At 42.7% G+C, this 20,889-nt stretch overlaps 1 protein-coding gene across 2 annotated transcripts in view; it reads left to right on the forward strand.

The window, feature by feature from the left end:
• The window catches only part of LOC134330070 (potassium/sodium hyperpolarization-activated cyclic nucleotide-gated channel 1), a 61,703-nt gene that overhangs the window by 9,774 nt on the left and 31,040 nt on the right, over positions 1 to 20,889 (forward strand). For both annotated transcript variants that reach the window (XM_063011010.1, XM_063011011.1), the window contains exon 2: positions 7,274 to 7,697. In XM_063011010.1, the coding sequence (XP_062867080.1) occupies positions 7,274 to 7,697 (424 nt within the window). The remainder of the gene's footprint in view (positions 1 to 7,273; positions 7,698 to 20,889) is intronic.

The raw sequence follows: 20,889 nt of genomic DNA on the forward strand, positions 1-20,889 counted from the left end.
CCTGACAGGTGAAGAGGCAACAGGACTCGTGAGTGAGGGCGGGATTCGAACCCTAACACCCCCGTGGTACAGTGCGGCACCCACAGCACCTTAGCGTGGCATCATCGTGTTAGTTTAAATAGATAAATAGATCAAACCCTGAAAGAACTACAAATAACTGGGAAAGAACTACGTTTCCCATGATGCACTGCGGCTCCTGTCAGGATGTGTTTGCTTGTTAGCATGGTAGCGGTTTTATTGATTTAATTAACATAAACGCGCGTCCAAACGTTTTCAGTTTTAGCTTCAGCTGTGAAATACTAGCCCACACGCTAAAGGCTTTGCTAATATCACATGCCACACGCTTTACTCCCATCATGCTAATTACGACTACGTGCTACGTGCTACGCGCTACACTTCGTCCCGGGCGGCGGCGCTAATTGGTGTAAATGTATTGAAAACATTCCGCCGGGTGTTTCCATGTTACAGTCGTCGCGTTCGCTAAACGCTTCACGTATCACATGCAGATTTGAACGTGACGCGCAGGCTTTGCTAATTGTGCTAATTTTAGACTCGGTTAGCGTGTTTTGGTCCGACGCGCAACAGCTATTCGCTTGTCTTGCGCTAATATGACACATTAAACACCTGGTTAGTGTGTTTGAGTGCTATTGAGCGTGTTTGCTTGCTGATGTGTGTACATCTTATCATACAGCTGCACATTAGATGCTAATGTAGCGCTAAATGTAGAGTTTTATTATTTATGATAAATACTTAATATTATATTGAGAGGATGGCGTGCGTACAGTGCTAACCTGGCTAGTGTGTTCGAGGTACAGGCTAATGTTCACGTCATTGCACACGCTGCTATGCTAATTTAGCACGCTAAACAGTTTTATCATGGCTAACAGCACAAGCTAATGTAGCGCTAAATGTGTTTCATTAATTACATTGGATGTTTTATCTTTATTTCTGACATATTGCTACAATAGTCATTAGCATACAAGATGATGCTAATTAATTCTTATTGTACATTTTAGTTCCGCTGGTGTCGAGACGAAGGCGTTAAAGTCTGTACACGCGTTGTTAGGCTAATATTAGCACATGCTGCTAATAAAATGCTAATGTTAAAACTGAACACATGCTGTTGTGCTTGCGTACTAGTTAGCAATGTAAGCTAATGTAGCACAATGTTATACTCAGAATTCTTTATTTGTACAGGATAAAGTTAGCAGGTTAAAGGGCATTAAATGCTAACCTAGCTAGCTCATTTGGGTTTTTTAGGCTAACGTTACAAACAATGCATATTAGCTAGTGTTATGCTAATGTGCTATGCTAATGTGCTATGTTAATTTGTTATTAAAATTGCACATTTTATTTTTATTATTAATATAACAGAGAGCATTAATGCTAATCTAGTGAGTGTTATGCTACCGTACTGGCTTTATATAAACCTTGTATGCTAATATTAGCACATGCTACTATGTAGCTGCGATCAAGTGCTTCATTATTTATATCTGACAGGATGGAGGGAATTAAATGCTAACCTGGTAAACATTCTACATGCTAACGTTTTAATCTGAACACATACTGTTGTGCTAGCATGCTAGTTAGCAATATAAGCTAATGTAGCACAATAATGGTACACTTTGTACAGGATGAAGGGCAGGGGTTTGTTTTTTTATGCTAACATTACATACAACACATAGTAGCTAGCGTTATGGTGATCGTTATAATACCACACTGGTTTTATACAGATGTTACATGCTAACCTGGCTAGCATGTTTGGGTTTCACATGCTCGATAACACAACAGCGACCGTCGTGACCCTCGGCGATCTTCGTGACCCGCTAACAGGACACCCTGTCCGAAACGTGGCTAGCGTCCCGACTCTGATGCCCGCTTTATGCTGAAGGAGGCGCGGTTATCGGTGGCGTGATCTGGAGATATTTATAGATCGAGGCCCGTCGCCGCGGTTACCCGAGCGGATCCATTATGGGTCGAGGGCGTCGCTCCGTCCGAGACGCCGCCGCGCGTTTCAGCAGCAGATACGATTCCTGAAAGCTTCTATTTCGGTCGAGACGTTTGTGCTTATCAGTGACGGGGACATTTCCCTGCGCCGGGGAACACTGCTAGCTTTAGCGTTTGCGTCACTGCGTTAAGACAGCTATGTGTGTGTGTGTGTGTGTGTGTGTGAGACGATGGTAGAGCGAGACCGCATTTACTGCACGTTTATAGAGTGTAAACTGCATTTACTGCAAGTGTGAAAGTTGATGGCGTCCCACAAGGGTGTGTACTGAGTCCTAAAAAAATATTTATTGACATGGTTGCTGTTGTGTGTCCTTATTGTTTTGTTTAATTTTTTTTGGTGGTCGTGTTGTTTAGCGTGTTGTTTAGCGTGTTGTTTAGCGTGTTGTTTAGTGGGCGTCGGCTACATCCTGGTCACATTTCTGCGGCGGAGATGCTGAGCGAGAGGCGGGAACGCATTCTGAACGTTTACCTCTGCGGCATTTAGCGGACGCTTTGATCCCAAACGGTGGTAACAGGGATTGAACCCGCAACCTTCTGATTACTGCTCGAGTACCTTAACCGTAGCTAATCCAGCTTCTGTGTGTTTCTCGCACTCAAGTTAAGGAAAAGCGAATGCCCGGAGGAGAACATGCTAAACTCCTTGTGAAAACTCCTAGTAAATTGAAGCATTCTCATCGCTGGTGTCGGACTTTGGACCCCGTCACAGTGAACGTGTCACGGCGGCCAATAAAGGCGCCGCAGGTGAAAATGGAGGCTGTCGGACATTTTGTGTTTTGATTGACGCCTCTGTTTAGGACCCGAGGAGAGAGAGAATATATATGAGAGAGACAGAGAGTGAGAGAGAGAGAGAGAGAGAGAGTGAGGTTGAGAGAGAGGTCGAGAATGTATGAGTGTGAGAGAATGTATGAGAGAGGGCAAGAGAGAGAGTGAGATGGTGAAAGAGAAAGCGAGGGTGAGAGAGAGGAGACAGAGAATGAGAATGTATGAGAGAGAGAGCGAGAGAGAAGTGAGAGAGAGAGCAAGGTTGAGAGAGAGGAGAGAGAGAGCGAGGGTGAGAGAGAGAAGAGAGAGAATGTATGAGAGAGAGAAAGTGAGGGTGAGAGAGAAGGCAAGACAGAAGTGAGAGAGAGAGTGAGGGTGAGAGAGAGAAGAGAGAGAATGAAAATGTATGAGAGAGAGGGTGAGAGAGAATGTGAGTGAGAGAGAGGGTGAGAGAGAGTGAGAGAGAGAATGAGAATGTATGAGAGACGTGATGATGCTTTTAATAGCTTTTTGCTGCTCTTCTCTCTCTGAAATGTCCCACTGACTCCGGCCGTCCGTTTACTTTTGACAGCAGCTCACAGACTAACACTCACCATCAGATCAACGTCTAATAGATCTAGTAGATCCCTCACCCTCACACGCACCATCAGATGAACGTCTAATAGATCTAGTAGATCCCTCACCCTCACACGCACCATCAGATGAACGTCTTGTAGATCTAGTAGATCCCTCACCCTCACCATCAGATCAACGTCTAATAGATCTAGTAGATCCCTCACCCTCACCATCAGATCAACGTCTAATAGATCTAGTAGATCCCTCACCCTCACACGCACCATCAGATGAACGTCTAATAGATCTAGTAGATCCCTCACCCTCACACGCACCATCAGATGAACGTCTAATAGATCTAGTAGATCCCTCACACGCACCATCAGATGAACGTCTAATAGATCTAGTAGATCCCTCACCCTCACCATCAGATCAACGTCTAATAGATCTAGTAGATCCCTCACCCTCACACACACCATCAGATGAACGTCTAATAGATCTAGTAGATCCCTCACACGCACCATCAGATGAACGTCTAATAGATCTAGTAGATCCCTCACCCTCACAATCAGATCAACGTCTAATAGATCTAGTAGATCCCTCACCCTCACCATCAGATCAACGTCTAATAGATCTAGTAGATCCCTCACCCTCACACGCACCATCAGATGAACGTCTAATAGATCTAGTAGATCCCTCACCCTCACCATCAGATCAACGTCTAATAGATCTAGTAGATCCCTCACCCTCACACACATCACTGGTACCAAATCAGCACCACCATGCGTATGTTGATGGTTGGTTGTAATGTTTGGGCTCCTCAGTGTAGAACCGCTGCTGCTGTTCTGCTTTATTCTGTAATTATTTCTTTTCCTCTGGAACCAGAAACTCTGGTACAGAAGCTCCGATGAACATGAAGGATTATCAGAAGCAAACGCGGTTCCTTTAGGGTGAAAGTGCAGAGATTAAGAAGCTCGACAAGCACAGAAAGATTAAAATCATCACAACAACACCAGCGTATTTAATACACCAACTCGACCCCCACTCAACCCGGCAAGATCCAGAAACTGTCCTCAAAACGAGAAACGTGTAGAGTTGAATAAACCTCAACATTTCTACTGGATTCTAACGGTTCTTCATCTGATTATTTATCTATTTATTTATTTATTCAGTTATTTATTTATTTATTTATTTATTTATTAGGATTATAACGTCATGTTTTACACTTTGGTTACACTCATGACAGGAACGGTTGTTACTGCCAACACAAGATTCTCAGTTCAAGTTTAATATCAAACAGTCGTGGATGATTTTGTGTCTCCAATTCACCTCACTTGGACGTCTTTGTACTGTGTGAAGAAACCCACACGGACACGGAAAGAACATGCCAAACTCCACACAGAAAGGAACCGAACCACTCCAGCCGGTGAATCGAACCCATATTTGGACGTCTGACCGTGAGCTTGTCGGACGTCAGGTATCAAAAACAAACCTTATTAAAATGGAGCGACCGCTATGTGATCTTCTCACACTATTCTATTAGAAGTACGTCTGTGGGAATTTGTCCCCATTCACTCTAGACAGTGTTATGTAAAGTATTTGGACACCTGAAATGGTTTCAGAAATCTCTGTGTGACCTTTTCCGCTAGAACAGCAGCCGCTCTTTTGAGAGGCTTGTCACAGGCTTTTGGAGTACGTCTGTGGGAATTTGTGCCCATTCAGTCAAGGAAGCATCATCAATACACTATATGGCCAAAAGTATTCGGACGCCTGACCGTGAGCTCGTCGGACGTCAGGTAGCAAAAACAAACGCTATGCAAACGGAGCGACCTCTGTGTGACCTTTTCATCTAGGACATGAGACTTTGAAGTGCGTCTGTGTGTGGGAATTTGTGCCCATTCAGCAGTATGAAACATGACAGCGTTTGTACGGTGGGGCGCTGATCGATCAGTCGGTGTTCCGCTTCGTCCCAGAGCTGTTGAGTGGAGCTGAGCTCAGGGTTCTACGCGGGACGCTGGAGCTTTTGTACGCTTAGAAGTGGGTCTGTGGGAATTTGTGCCCATTCCAGAGCTGTCGAGTTGAGTGTCTTTATGGAGCTGGCTCATGCTGGAACGGGAAAGGTCCTTCCCTAAACTGTTGCTGCCAAGTCAGAAGCATGTGATTTCCTTTATATGACTGATGTATTGCAGCTGTTAGCGACTGTCGTAGCTGAAACACATCATGTGAATTCAGTAATTAGAAGTGGCGTCCACATACTTTTGCCCCTATAATAAACAGTATCTCTGTGTTATTCTCAGTAATGATGATAAAGGGGGGTGTTTGCACCCCTCAGAGAGGCGCGACTCTGTTCCAGGATGCTTCAGTGTGAGATGCAGGGATGAGAATCTCCACAGGCTGCTCGCTAACGTGACGTAATGCGACGTGACTGATCCGCCGCTACTGCAGAGCTGCTCTTTCTCCGCTGGCCCCGGGGCTACGCTAGCGATCTGTCACTTCAGCGCTCCTGCAGTCAGACTCTCAGACTCTCAGTGTTCGGCTCGGGGGGGTTTGAATACGCCGTGTTCTGCTAAATCAGCATAAACAAAACAAACTAAATCATCAGTGCTGGAGATGATGGAGATGCTGATGATGATAGAGATGCTGGAGCTGCTGTCCTGTATGGTGGCCTGTAGGTCTGTGGTGATGTCAAGCTCGCTCGACTGTGGACAGTGGCACTCACGGTCCAGCCGCTTCTAATTGATGAGAACTAGTTCAGGTTGAATTCTGTCCGGGTTAATCACGAGCTCAGTGTGCTGAGGGGCGGCGGAGGGTCGAGGGGACGTGATCCGGAACTGAGCCACAGTCTGTGTGTTCGTGAGTGGAACTCGTTAGTGAACATTTCATCACTCACACACACACACACACACACACTGTCACACACTCACTCGATAATAATAACGATAATTAGTTATAACATAGTAATAATTCATAACAATAATAATAATAATAGTATTTTGTAATACTAATAATAATTTATAATAATTCCTAAAATTAATAGTACTAATAATTATAATAATAAAATAATAATAATAAATAAATAAAATAATAATAATACTAAATAATAATAATAATACTAAATAAATAATAATAATAATAAATAATAATAATAATAATAAAGAGACGTAGAAGAAGAATGTTAATTAATAATAATGTGTAATATTATTAATAAAAATAATAATAATAAATCATAACAATTATAATAAATAATAATTATTATAACAATAATTATAATAATAATAATTAATACTAAATAATAATACTAATAAAATAATTATAATAAAATAATTATAATTATTATCATAATAAATAACAATAGTCATAATAAACAATAATAATTATAATAAATAATAATAATTAATAATAGATAATAATAAAATAATTATAATAATAAAATAAAAATAATAATAATACATAGAGACATAGAAGAAGAATGTTAATTAATAATAACGTATAAATAATAATAAATAATAAGGAATAATCATATTTTATAGTAATAATAATGAAAAAACATTAAAATAAATAAATAAATAATAATAACAATGAATATGCAATATTCATACTACTAATTGAATATCTGTATAGTAATCATATAGAATCATTTTATAATAATAATAAATAACTAAATAAATAAGGAATAATCATATTTTTTATAATAATAATTATTATCACTATGTGCTGAATATACAATTGTAATTAAACAGAAGTTGCTTATGGCCACAATTCTCATGAAAATAAACATAAATTTGAGTGATTTTTACCCAGTAACAAACTTACGACCAGTATTATTACACCAGTGCTGTACACTATGTCTCACCCAGTATGTGTGGGTGGTGGTGCAATCTACTCACTGTACTGGTATGAGTGTAGTAGGTACAGGAGTGTTTTTGGGACTGAACTATCTCTGTTCCTTTAGGTTCTACTGGGACCTGATCATGCTGATCATGATGATGGGGAACCTGATCATCATCCCTGTGGGAATAACCTTCTTCTCGGAGCAGACCACCACCACCTGGCTGGTGTTCAACGTGGCGTCGGACACAATCTTCCTGGTGGACCTGGTGATGAACTTCCGCACGGGCATCGTCAACGAGGAGAGCTCCGAGATCATCCTGGACCCCAAGATCATCAAGATGAACTACCTGAAGAGCTGGTTCGTGGTGGATTTCCTCTCCTCCATCCCGGTGGATTATATCTTCCTGATTGTGGAGAAGGGCTTCGACTCTGAGGTGTACAAGACGGCGCGGGCGCTGCGCATCGTACGCTTCACCAAGATCCTCAGCCTGCTGCGCCTGCTGCGCCTCTCGCGCCTCATCAGATACATCCACCAATGGGAGGAGGTAAGAGGCAGACGTGTGTGTGTGTGTGTGTGTGTGTGTATACACGCAACCTATACCACATGATCAAAAGTATTACTAAACACATGTAGGATGAATCGGAATGTCTGTTGAGAGCCAGGCTTCTTCTCCAGCGTCAGTTCCTCAGATTGCAAATGCTATTTTGACTGTATGGGCAAATTCCACAGACTCACTCCAAAATCCTGGAAAGTCCAGCAAGGTCCTGGTCAGACTTTTGGCCCTGCCCCTCAACTGCCCGCTATGGTACTGCCCACTCATGTGGCGCAGCAATAAAACAAGCTAGCCACTTATATGTTCGAATCTCATCTCTGCTATCACCCGGTCGGGCTCCTAAGGGCCTGACCTCTGCTGGCTGATCGAGGCTACTGCACAGAAATGGGGGATAACGGGGATCAGTGTGACTCTCCGTGCGCAATTCGGATCTCCGTATGAACCAGGCTGGTGCAGGTGAAAAGTAGTGGTCCGTACTGGGGTTCAGTACGGCTTTGGAACTAGTAAATTTGGATCACAGGGACCCTAGACAGCCAAGTAAACAGTGCCGTGTGACTTTCTGGATGCCACCTACACCCCTACCTACCCCCCTCTGCCTCGCCTGCAGTGCCCTGTGACCGCGGTCAGCCTCGTTTGTCGAGCGTTTGTTTGTGTCGCCGCCTCGGCGCCCGGAGACACACCGATCGGTGTTTCAATTAGAGTCCGTCACCGAAGTGCTGACTCCAGCGTGGCACGATTTGGGCGGCTGCCAGAGACAGACAAGCTGACCCATCAGCACCCGAGCGCTAAAACTGCTTCAGGGACGCTGAGCCACTTCACACCCGCTCCGCTCTGGGTGCTCGGAGACGCTCCGACCTGGCGGCTAATCAGATCGGGCGCTGGAACGAACTCAGAAGATGCTGAGCGCTCGGTCAGCGGGAAAGAGAGGAGAAGGAGGATTTAGTACCAGGCAACCGAAATCATGCCATGTGCTGCATTGTACTGTTGGAGGGGGTTAGGACAGGGTTAAGGGCCTCGCTCAAGGGCCCAACAGTGGCTGCATAGCAGAGGCAGGATTTGAACCAATAATCTTCCGATTGACAGCTGTACCCGCTAGACTACCACCGTCCCAAATAGGGTCAAACGTACGTTGACACTTGGGCGTTTTTAATTACCTGCCCCCATTTTTGGGAGCGTCCCTGTAAAAACTGGTTCCCGTTTAGAAAGAGGCCTGGTATACAGTCAACATTCCGATTCATCCCAAACATGTTCAGTTCTGTCTGAAAACAAACTGCTGCCAAATTTGTGGCAGCACTTTGGTGCCCCTTTTCGGATCTTGAAAATCAGCCAGAAATCAACCCTGCTGACCACCTTTGAGATGAATTGGAATGACGACTTTCTAGCCAGGTGCTGTCATATAACATGAGCCTTCCCTAAACTGTTGCTGCAAAGTTGGAAACGTCAGTAATATATGACTGATTTATTATACCTGTTAGCAACTGTTTAGAAGCGGCGTCCTCATACTTTTGCTCACTGCTATCAGCCAACCGGGCGTCCACACAGACGCGTTGACTCTGCCCGATGGTTGGGGGGGTTGAAATTTTGCAATGGAATAGCGCCCTGCCTCACGCCCAGTGTTCACAGGCTTCCTTCACGGCCGGCGATGATGTTCTCCGGGCAGTAGGGGGTGCCAGAGTGCACATGGGAGTTGGATATATCCAAACTGAGACAGTGCTAAAGTAAAAGAGAAGAAGGGAGTGGAAGAATGAAATGACTAAGCACACGAATAAATAATTAATACATTTAATTCATCATAAAAATGCATGAGATGTAAGTCCTCATGTACAGTACATGCCAACGTCCTTAAATGGTTCCGAGCGTCTCCTGCGCCGCTGTGATCTCCTCCCTGTCAGATAAATGTTTGTCGCAGAGCTGTGTGTGTGTGTGTGTGTGTGTGTGTGTGAGTGTGTGTGTGTGTGTGAGTGTGTGTGTGTGTGTGTGTGTGTGTGTTCCCAGGTTAGGGAGCCACATGTGCTGTATTCCCAGGCTGGTGTGTGTGTTTTTCGGTTGCCAGGGTCTGGCGGCTCTAAAAGTCTCGGCAGTGGGGCTTATCACTGATTCACACACACACACACACACACACACACACACACACACACACACACACACACACACACACACTGCAGCACCGTGATTGTTTGTCTACACTCAGCTGAAACACTGGCGAGCGTTCAAGTTACTAAAGCTGTAGCTGCTTTGTTCTTTTGGCTCCTCTACTGTGTGACAGTTTGGAACAGTTTGATGAAGGTCCTTTCTAGTTCCTACATGGGCAAAAGTATCGGGACGCCCCTTCTAATGATTGAATTCAGGTGTTTCAGCCACAACAGTTGCTGACAGATGTTTTGACTGAATGAGCACAAGTTCCCACAGACGTACTTCAAAGTCTTGTGAGAAGCTGAGAAGATCACATAGAGGTCACTCTATCTTAATACCACTTGTCAGTCAGGTGTCCAAATACTTTTGGTCATATAGTGTAAGGGCATAACGCTCTCTTACAGGTATATGGGCACAAATTCCCACAGACGTACTTTAAAGTCTAAAGCTGAAAAGATCACATATACTGTAGGTCACTCTGTTTTAATACTGCTTGTTTTTAAATGGAATGTCCAACAAGCTCACAGTCAGGCGTCCGAATACTTTTGGGTGTATAAAGTAAGTGCATAGTGCTCTCTTATAGGTATATGGGCACAAATTCCCACAGACAAACTCCAAAGTCTTGTGAGAAGCTGGAAAGATCATACAGACGTCGCTCTGTTTTAATAAATTTTCTTTTTGAAACAATACGTCCGACAAGCTCACAGTGAGGTGTCCGAATACTTTTGATCATATAGTGTAGGTGCATAATGGGAACAAATTCCCACAGACATACTTCAGAGTCGTCCGAAAAACTCACGGTCAGGTATCCAAATACTTTTGGATGTTTACTGTAAGCGCATAGTGCTTTCTTGACTGAATGGGCACAAAATTCCCACAGACACACTTTGAAGTCTTGTGAGAAGCTGAAAAGATTACATAGATGTTGCTTTATTTTAATGCAGTTTGTTTTTGAAACGGGACGTCTGACAAGCTCACGGTCAAGCGTCCGAATACTTTTGGGTGTATAGTGTAAGGGTATAACGCTCTCTTATAGGTATATGGGCACAAATTCCCACAGACAAACTCCAAAGTCTTGTGAGAAGCTGAAAAGATCACACAGACGTCGCTCTGTTTTAATACCACTTGTTTTTGAAATGAGACGTCCGACCAGCTCACGGTGAGGTGTCCGAATACTTTTGGTTATATAGTGTAAGGGCATAAAGCTTTCTTATAGGTTTATGGGCACAAATGCCCACAGACGTACTTCAAAAGTCTTGTGAGAAGCTGAAAAGATCACATAGATGTTGCTTTATTTTAATACTGCTTGTTTTTGAAATGGAATGTCCACCAAGCTCATGGTCAGGCGTCTGAATACTTTTGGTCATATAGCGTAAGTTTATAATGGGGACAAATTCCCACAGACATACTCCAAAGTCTTGTGAGAAGCTAAAAAGATCACACAGAAGTTGCTCTGTTTTAATGCAGTGTTTTTGAAACGGGACGTCCGACAAGCTTACGATCAGGTGTCCGAATACTTTTGGAGGTTTAGTGTAGGTGTATAATGCTCTCTTGAATGAATGGGAACAAATTCCCACAGACATACTTCAAAGTCTTGTAAGAAGCTGAAAAGATCACACAGAAGTCGCTCTGTTTTAATACCACTCGTTTTTGAAATGAGACGTCCGACCAGCTCACGGTCAGGTGTCCGAATACTTTTGGTCATATAGTGTAAGTGCATAGCGCTCTCTTATAGGTATGTGGGCACAAATTCCCACAGACGTACTTCAAAGTCTTGTGAGAAGCTGAGAAGATCACATAGATGTCACTCACTTTTAAAGCAGTGTGTTTTTGAAACGAGACGTCTGACAAGCTCACGATCGGGCGTCCAAATACTTTTGGATGTATTCTGTAAGTGCATAACGCTCTCTTAAGTGAATGGGGACAAATTCCCACAGACATACTTCAAAGTCTGAATATAAAAAGATCACATAGATGTCACTCTGTTTTAATGCAGTTTGTTTTTGAAACAGGACGTCTGACAAGCTCACGATCAGGCGTCCGAATACTTTTGGAGGTTTAGTATAAGGGCATAATGCTGTCTTGACTGAATGGGCACAAATTCCCACAGACACACTTGTGGAAGTGATCCTAGTAGAGTGAGGAGCAGGATTACTCTATATTAGTGGACCTGGTTTAATGGACGTGTCCTAATACACACCGTGTCCTGCTCCCTGACCCCTGGCCGCCGTTGCCGTGGGCGCAGTAGGTGATGCGGGACACGATCGTTGCGGATCTGAAGGGTTCGTGCCCGCGTGGCGATGCAGTCGCGTCCCGTCCTGCAGAGTGAGACACCGAGGGGACGTCTGTCTCTCAGCTCTGCCCGGTAATAATCTCTCTCTCTCACACAAACACCATCGTCTGGACGTGCCGCCGGGACGCTCGCCTCTGATTGGTCGGTAACCGACGGTGCCTTTGATCCGGACCGTATCACAGGAGACGCAGCGGGGACGCAGCGGGATGCTGCAGCGCTGCGGCGTTTACTGCGTCGAGCTGCAGTTACCAGACCATCGGCCAATCACCAGGATTTATCAGACGCTCTTATCTAAAGTGACTTACTATTGAGACTGTAAACATTGAGGGCTAAGGGCCTTGCTCAGGGGCCCAACAGTGGCATATGTGGGGCTTGAACCAGCAACCTTCCGATTACTAGTCCTGTACTTTAACCGCTGAGCTTTTTATTGAATTATTTTGTTCTCATGAACCGCTTTGTGTCGATCAGGGTCACGGCAGGTCTTAAACGGGTGCCAGTCCATCGCAGGGTTTTGGGTTCGATTCCCCCCCCACCCCCACAGACATCTCCAGTCGTGCCTGTATGGACACCCGACCGGCTGATAGTGGTGCAAATTATGGCTCCACATTTACATTTTCAGTATTTAGCAGATGCTTTTATAACGACCACAGTTTGAGCAGTTGAGGGTTGAGGGCCTTGCTCAGGGGCCCATCAGTGGTGGTGGTGGGGCTTGAACCGGCAACCTTATGATTGCTAGTCCAGCCCTGTGGTAGCCGGATATGTCACCTCAATTAAGTCGGACTGCACGTCTTTGGACTGTGGGAGGAAACCGGAGGCTCCCGGAGGAAACACGGGACACGGGGAGAACATGCAAAATCTGCACAGAAAGGACCCGGACCGCTTCACCTGGGATTTGAACCCAGGACTGTCACATCACAGCAAGAAGGTCCTGGGTTCGAATCCCAGGTGGAGAGCTCAGGGTCCTTTCTGTGCTGAGTTTGCATGTTCTCCCCTTGTCTTTGTGCTCTGTTTGTCTGGGGTGTTTCCTGCCCTTCGCGCAGTGAATTGCACCCACTGTGACCCTGACCAGGATGAAGCGGGGGCAAATACATTTTCACACGGTGTTTATACGGAGCAGAGAGACGCCGGATGAACAAACAGATGAAGGAGGGGGTCATGTTCAATCCCCAGGACTCTGAGAGGCACATCTGTCTGCACACCGAGTTCACAACACCAGCATGGCATCCTCTCAGCGGAGTGTGTGTGAGTGTGTGTGTGTGTGTGTGTGTGTGTGTGAGTGTGTGTGTGTGTGTGTGTGTGTGTGTGTGTGAGGCAGGTTCCCAAAACACAGCTGCTCCCCCCCCAGTACCTTCAACAACACCAACAGCAACATCTCCAACCAGAGCTGCACAAAACACACCAGTCACTCATTCATTCATTCATTCATTCATCAGCAGCCCATTTAGCCTGATCACTGTCACAGTGGGAGCAGAGCCACTAGACAGGGTGCTAATCCATCACAGAACACCCCCTCATACATTATATGGCAAAAAGTATATAGACACCTGTTTATTGAGTTCACAGAAAATGCTTTCAGATTTGTGGTGACAGTTTAGGGAAGGCCCTCATCTCGTTCCGGCATGACTGCTCTCCCTGCGCTCCAGGCCACGCCCATAAAGGATGACACTTTTGGGATGAATTAGAATGTCTCACACCCTCCCTCACAAATGCTCCTTTAAATAAACACACAACAGACACTCAAATGTACCAGACAGCTTTCCCAGAGGACCGGAGACTGTTATAGCTGCAAACGAACAATAATTACGTCAGAGCGAAGTCAAGCACGGTGTAATGGTAGGGAGGGCGTGGCCGGGGTTGTGCCCCCTCTGACCCCGCCCCTCCGGTCAGTAGTTTTTGGTGTTTTTGAGGTTAGAAGCGGCGCGTGTGGAAGGTGGACGTGGTGTTGTGCGACTGCGAGTGTATTAAAACTGCAGCCATACAATCGCTGTCATGTTCAGACTGAACGGGCACAAGTTCCCATAGACATACTTCAAAGTCTTGTGAGAAGCTTAAGCTGAAAAGGTCACACAGAGGTTCTCAGTGCAGGTCAGAGGCCCGGATGAAAAGAGAAGGGTCGCGTTAGGAGGGGCATCCGGGGTAAAAACTGTGCCATCTGATGGGGCCACACCTAAAAAAAGCTTCTTAGTAGCATAAATATTAATTTTAATGATTATTTATTTATTTATTTATTTATTTATTTATTTATTTATTTATTTATTTATTTATTTATTTATTTATTTATTTATTTATTTATTTATAATTTATATATTATTATTATTTTTTTTAATTTATTTATTTATATATTATTATTTTTATTTATATATATATATATATATATATATATATATATATATATATATATTTATATATATATATATATATTTATTTATTTTTTTTAATTTATTTTTATATATATATATATATATATATATATATATATATATATATAATTTTTTTTTATATATATGTTATTTTTATTTATTTATATTATTATTATTATACATTTATTCATTTTTTTATTGATATATTTATTATTATTATAAATATAATATATTACTCATCACATCTCCCGGATGCAGAAGACTCCGCTCCGGCGCTATTTTTATCCACGGAAACTCTATATTTATTGGTTTAGGTTCGGGTATAAGAAGCCAGGTGGCGTCGGCGTAGCCGGTTCCCAGAATAGCTCTGTAGCTTTAAGAGCGTCCCGGACGGAATGATTCATCAGTCTAGCAGCAGGTAAATCGATCCGTTCGACCTCCAGCGGAGGGTCAGCGCTGTAACTCAGTACACGCCTCACCGTCTACAGGTCACCAAACCACCAAACCACCAAACCACAGGAGCAGTCTGAGAACCGGGTGATGCATTTACGTCATCCTGCTCTCCTGAGAAGAGGGCGTGTCTAAATTCTTAGCTCCCTTAAAATGCTCCTACTGAGGCGCCTTCATTCTGAGTGAGGGAGTGACCGATGCCTCCTCAGTGCTGAAGATCAATCCCAGCATTCAGTGCGGCACGAATTCTCACAAAAAATAACAAACGTGGCGGACATTTAAAAAAAAACTATTTGTTTACTTAATTTATTTTATTAATTAATTTATAAAAAAATTTTTTTTTTAGGTATTTATGTTTTTATTTATTTGTTTTTATTTATTTATTTGTTTTATTTATTTATGCTTTATTTATTTATGTATGTTTTATGTATTTAATTATTTATTTATTTATGTTTTTACTTATTTATTTATGTTTTTATTTATGTTTTATCTATTTATTTATTATTTATTCATGTTTTATCTATTTATTTATTATTTATTCATGTTTTTGTGTTTTTATGTATTTATTTATAAATGTATTTGTAAATTGGGGCGTCAGGGACAGTTTAAGCGTTTTCGGTGCACGGAGGGAGACGTTAGCCGGCGTGCTAGCAGGTTGAACGTCCTGATGCTAACTGTGTTAGCTTAGTAAGCTAAAACCACGGTGATGTAAAAATAGAGCGTCTAAATAATCTGATTATGAGTATTATTAGAATCCTCTTTACTGAGGAGCTGATCAGGTAGGTAGAGGGAGCAGGGCGGGTCGATAGGTTAATACACAGACCCAGAGTATAAATCGATGTAAACCACTGGTGTCCACATACTTTTGGCTATATGGTGTATAAGCTATACAGTGATGCTATAGAGTGATGCAGCTCTGACGGTGCAGTCGGTATGTAAACGCCGCTCTCTCCACCATCGGCCCGATGCAAACGTCACGCCCGCGCGGCGGGAACTCTGCCCCCGTCACCATGGCAACGTGATCCCGAGCCAGAGGGTGGGGCCCGGAGCCGGCGGTCATGTGACCTGTCAGCAGGTGGACGCGTGTAATCCATGGCTCTGCTGCGGGCGCCCAGGCGTTCTGCTGAGCTAGTGAACACATACACACACACACACACACACACACACACACACACACTCACACACTCACGACCTGCTTTACCTGCACTCACCTGGCACACACAGCAGCTGCATGCCACGCAGGAACAGAAAGCGCTGAGTCATCAGATGTGCCCGGCTCAGAGGGCACACGGGGCACACAGGTGCCGGGCGCGGTGGGTGCGGGCGGGTGGAGAACAAAGAGGCTCAGAGAGAAATAAAGAGAGAGAAAACGTCCTTCATCTTCAGTTTCATGTTACAGATCTGATATAATAAATAAAAATAAATAAATAAATAAATAAAAGAGTCAAAACACAAACTCCAGTTTATATAAAACATTTAATCTATTAGAAAAACATTTTATTTATTATTTATTATTTTAATATTAATTTGTACAATATTAATATTTAGATTATTATAGATTATTATTAGTATTATTAAAACTATTGCAATAATAATACAGTATATTATTGTTATATAAATGTAAATATTATTATTATGATTATTATTATTATATTTTAATAGGTTAGTGTTATCATTATTATTATAAATAAAATTAAGTTCATATTAATTATATATTGAATATAAATATAAAAATATTAATAGGTTAGTATTATCATCATAATTATTATAAACACAATTATTTAATAAATGAAATTATATTGTTATGTTAATATAAATATTAGTATGATTATTAATATAATATGTTAGTATTATCATTATTATTATTAAAAATAAAATTATGTTCATATGAATATTATATTGTTATATAAAAATAAATATTATTATTATGAATATTAATGGGTTAGTATTATCATCATTATTATAAACATAATTATTTTATATGAATATTATACAGTTATATAAATATAAATATTACTAATAATATTAAAACGTTAGTATTATCATCATTTTTATTTCAAATAAAATTACGTTTTTATTAATATTATATTGTTATATAAATATAAATATTATTGTTAATTTGAATATAAATATAATAATATTAATAAGTTAGTGTTATTATCATTGTTTTTATAAATAACGTTATTTTTATTATAATATATTGTTATATAAATATAAACATTATTATGAATATTAATATAATAATATCAGTATGTTATTATAATCATTGTTATTATAAATAACAGTTGTTATAATATTATGTTGTTATATGAATATGAATAGATTAGGACTATGAATGTATTATTATTATCATTATCATAATTATTATTATAAATAAATGTATGTTTATATAAATAGTATTATTATTAATAATAATATTACAGTAGTAAGCTAGTATTATCATCATCAATGTTATTATAAATAACTTTATTGTTATAATATTATATTGTTTTATAAATATAAATATGATTTTGAATAGGAACTTATTATTATTATTATTATTAATATTATTATTATTATTATTATTATTATTATAAAAAGTAAAAGTGGGCGGAGTCAGTGGAGCCCACATTGGATTACTGACAGGTAGATTTAAGGTAAAAGGAGGAACCTGATTGGCTGAGAGTTCCTTTCTGTTTTGTGGGGGACACCTTTGTGGCCACTAGGCCAGCTGTAGCCTAGTGGTTAAGGTACTGGGCCAGTGATCAGAGGGTCACTGGTTCAAGTCCCACCACTGCCAGGTTGCTGCTGTTGGGCCCTTGAGCAAGGCCCTTAACCCTCAATTTCTCAGACTGTATACTGTACTGTAAGTCGCTTTGGATAAAAGTGTCTGCTGAATGCTGAAAATGCAAATGTGTGTGTGTGTGTGTGTGTGTGTGTGTGTGTGTGACTGGTTAGTTACGTAAAGCCTGACCTAAGACATGATCATGAAGTGAAAGTTGGGACGCCCCTGGTAACATGTTGTGTTCTGTTAGACTTTAAGATAGATTATATTGCCAGAAATGTGTGGAATATATACTGTAGGGCCCAACAGTTTGGGGAAGGCCCTTAAAAGAGATCCATAAAAACAGGACTTGGTCTCCTGTGGCCTCAACCTCAATGAACACCATGGAGAGCTTGTGGTCAGGCGTCCACATACGTTTATACATTTAATTTTATTTAATATTCTTTAAACACTGCAGATCCGATCTGGAGCGCACCGACACCCTCCCCAAATCTCCCAGCGTACGTGTGTGTGTGTGTGTGTGTGTGTGTGTGTGTGTGATCTCCCAGTCCGGTTCCTCATCAGAGCTCGTACGTGTCAGAACAGACGCTGAACATCCCGCTCTTACACCGACTCTTTTTTACCGTTAATTAGATTGTACCAGCCGCTCACTTTGTTCGGGCATGCTAATGCCATTACCCGTCACTTTCTCTCAATTAGCCGCCGCTTTTCTCCCAGAAGCCCCGGGTGCGAGCCGGCCGGGATCGGCAGGAACGCGCGGCGTCTCTGGCGGGGCCGCCCCCAGGGCTCGTCGGGCTCCGGAGGGGGGCAGAGAGGATGCTGGGAGTCGTGATGCTGCTGAATATGAAGTGATGTGGATCAGTAGGAAACGTTCTGCTGCAGGACTTCATGATCAAGAAGTATTTGGACACCTGAGCAAACGGTATTAAAACAGAGTCACCACTGTGTGATCTTCACGATTTTGAAGTATATCTGTGGGAATTTGTGCCCGTTCAGTCAAAACATGACAGTGTTTGTATGGCTGGGTGCTGATCAATCAGTTGATGTTCCGGTTCATTCCAGATCGGTGCAGGACGCTGAAGTTTCCAGTCATGCAGGAACAGGGACGGGCCTTTCAACAGTTTAGGGAAGGTTCTGTTCCTGTTCCAGCATGACGAGAAACTGCACAGAGCCCTGACCTCAGCCTCGCTCGACAGCTTTAGAATGAACCAAGCCCAGCTGTACAAACACAAACGCTGTCATCTTTTGACCCACAGACGTACTCCAAAATCTTGTGAGAAGCCTAAAAGGTCACACAGATGTCGCTGTACAGTTTGTTTTTGAAACCTGACTTCCGACCAGCTCACGAGCAGGCGTCCGAATACTTTTGGCCGTATAGTGTAAGTGCATAATGGGGACAAATTCCCACAGACGTACTCCAAAATCTTGTGAGAAGCTGAAAAGATCAAATAGAGGTCACTCTATCTTAATAGAGTTCTTAGTCTTGGTCAGCTCTTGGTCAGGCGTCCAAATACTTTTGGCTGTATAGTGTAAGTGCATAATGGGGACAAATTCCCACAGACGTACTTCAAAGTTTTGTGAGAAGCTGAAAAGATCACACAGACGTCTCTCTGTTTTAATACAGTTTGTTTTTGAAACAGGACGTTTGACAAACTCACGGTCAGGCGTCCAGATACTTTTGACCGTATAGTGTAAGTGTATAATGCTCTCTTTAGTGAATGGGGACAAATTCCCACAGACATACTTTACAGTCCAAAGCTGAAAAGATCACACAATATTTTAATCACTCTGTTTTAATACAGTTTGTTTTATGAAACGTGACGTCTGACAAGCGTCCGAATACTTTTGACCGTATAGTGTAAGTGCATAGTGCTCTCCTGACTGACTGTGGGCACAAAATTCCCACAGACGTGCTCCAAAGTCTTGTGAGAAGCTGGAAAGATCACACTGTCTTAATAGAGTTCTTGGTCTTGGTCAGCTTTTGGTCAGGCGTCCGAATACTTTTGGCTGTGTAGTGTATCTTGCTGCGCCCCTCCCTCCCCCCTCACCGCCCCCCGCCGCCCCCCAGTCAGTATTTTGGTGAGTGTAATGGGAGCAGACTTGCCCTTTACACTGGATTCGAGCCCTGTCAAAAACTCCTCCCTTCAGATCTCACTTCTGTTTTTTTTTTTTCTGGGGCTCTGGTGCGGATATCAGATCCGTCACGGCTACTAGTAGTTTGGCATGTTCTCCTGCGGGCTGGGTGGGTTTCCTCTAGGGACTATGTTTTTTTCCCCACCTGCCTCCCGATAATCACGTACAGAGTGAGTCGAGGGTGAAGCTGCTTTAAATTTACCCTCGATGGGACGACAGGTGCTCCATCCAGGGTTTGCTTCTGCCTTTGGACTCACTGTGACCCTGACCAGGACGAATCAGCTAGTGAAAACGGATACTCAGTGTGATGTTAAGTGAGTGTGTTTCACTGAATCAGACAGAAGGAGAGTGTGTGTGTGTGTGTGTGTGTGTGAGAGACTAATCGGGCACAAATCCCCACAGACACACTTCTGGTGTGGGTATCAGATCCGTCACTGCTACTCAGGTCAGAAAATACAACTGTCCGTGAGGAGATTGGCATGTTCTCCTGCCGGCTGTGTGGGTTTCCTCTAGGGACTCTGTTTTCCCCCACCTCCTAATATCCATGGATAGAGTGAGTCGAGGGTGAAGCTGATTTAAATTTACCCTGGGTGTGACGACCGGCGCTCCATCCTGGGTGCGTTTCTGACTTTGGACTCACTGTGACCCTGACCAGGACGAATCAGCTAGTGAAAACGGATACTCAGTGTGATATTAAGTGAGTGTGTTTCACTAAATCAGAAGGAAGAAGACAGTGTGTGTGTGTGTGTGTGTGATGCTGTCCAGCTTATTGGATCTTTTGCCTAATCGGGCACAAATCCCCACAGACACACTTCAAGTCCTGTGAGAAGACGCTTTTATGAACAGAGCCAGCAAACGACGCGCGTCAGACGGCATGCTAACGCTCATTCGGTGCTAGCGCTGCCGTTTTCTGGCTCTATTCATAGAAACGTCTTCTCACAGGACTTTGAAGTGTGTCTGTGGGGATTTGTGCCAGTCAGAAGATGCCAGCGTTTGCATGCTGATGCTGATGCTGATGTTTCCGGGCTAAAACGGATTCATTCAAAAATG

This window comes from Trichomycterus rosablanca, chromosome 16, assembly GCF_030014385.1.
Source record: "Trichomycterus rosablanca isolate fTriRos1 chromosome 16, fTriRos1.hap1, whole genome shotgun sequence".
Classification (NCBI taxonomy): Eukaryota; Metazoa; Chordata; class Actinopteri; order Siluriformes; family Trichomycteridae; genus Trichomycterus; species Trichomycterus rosablanca.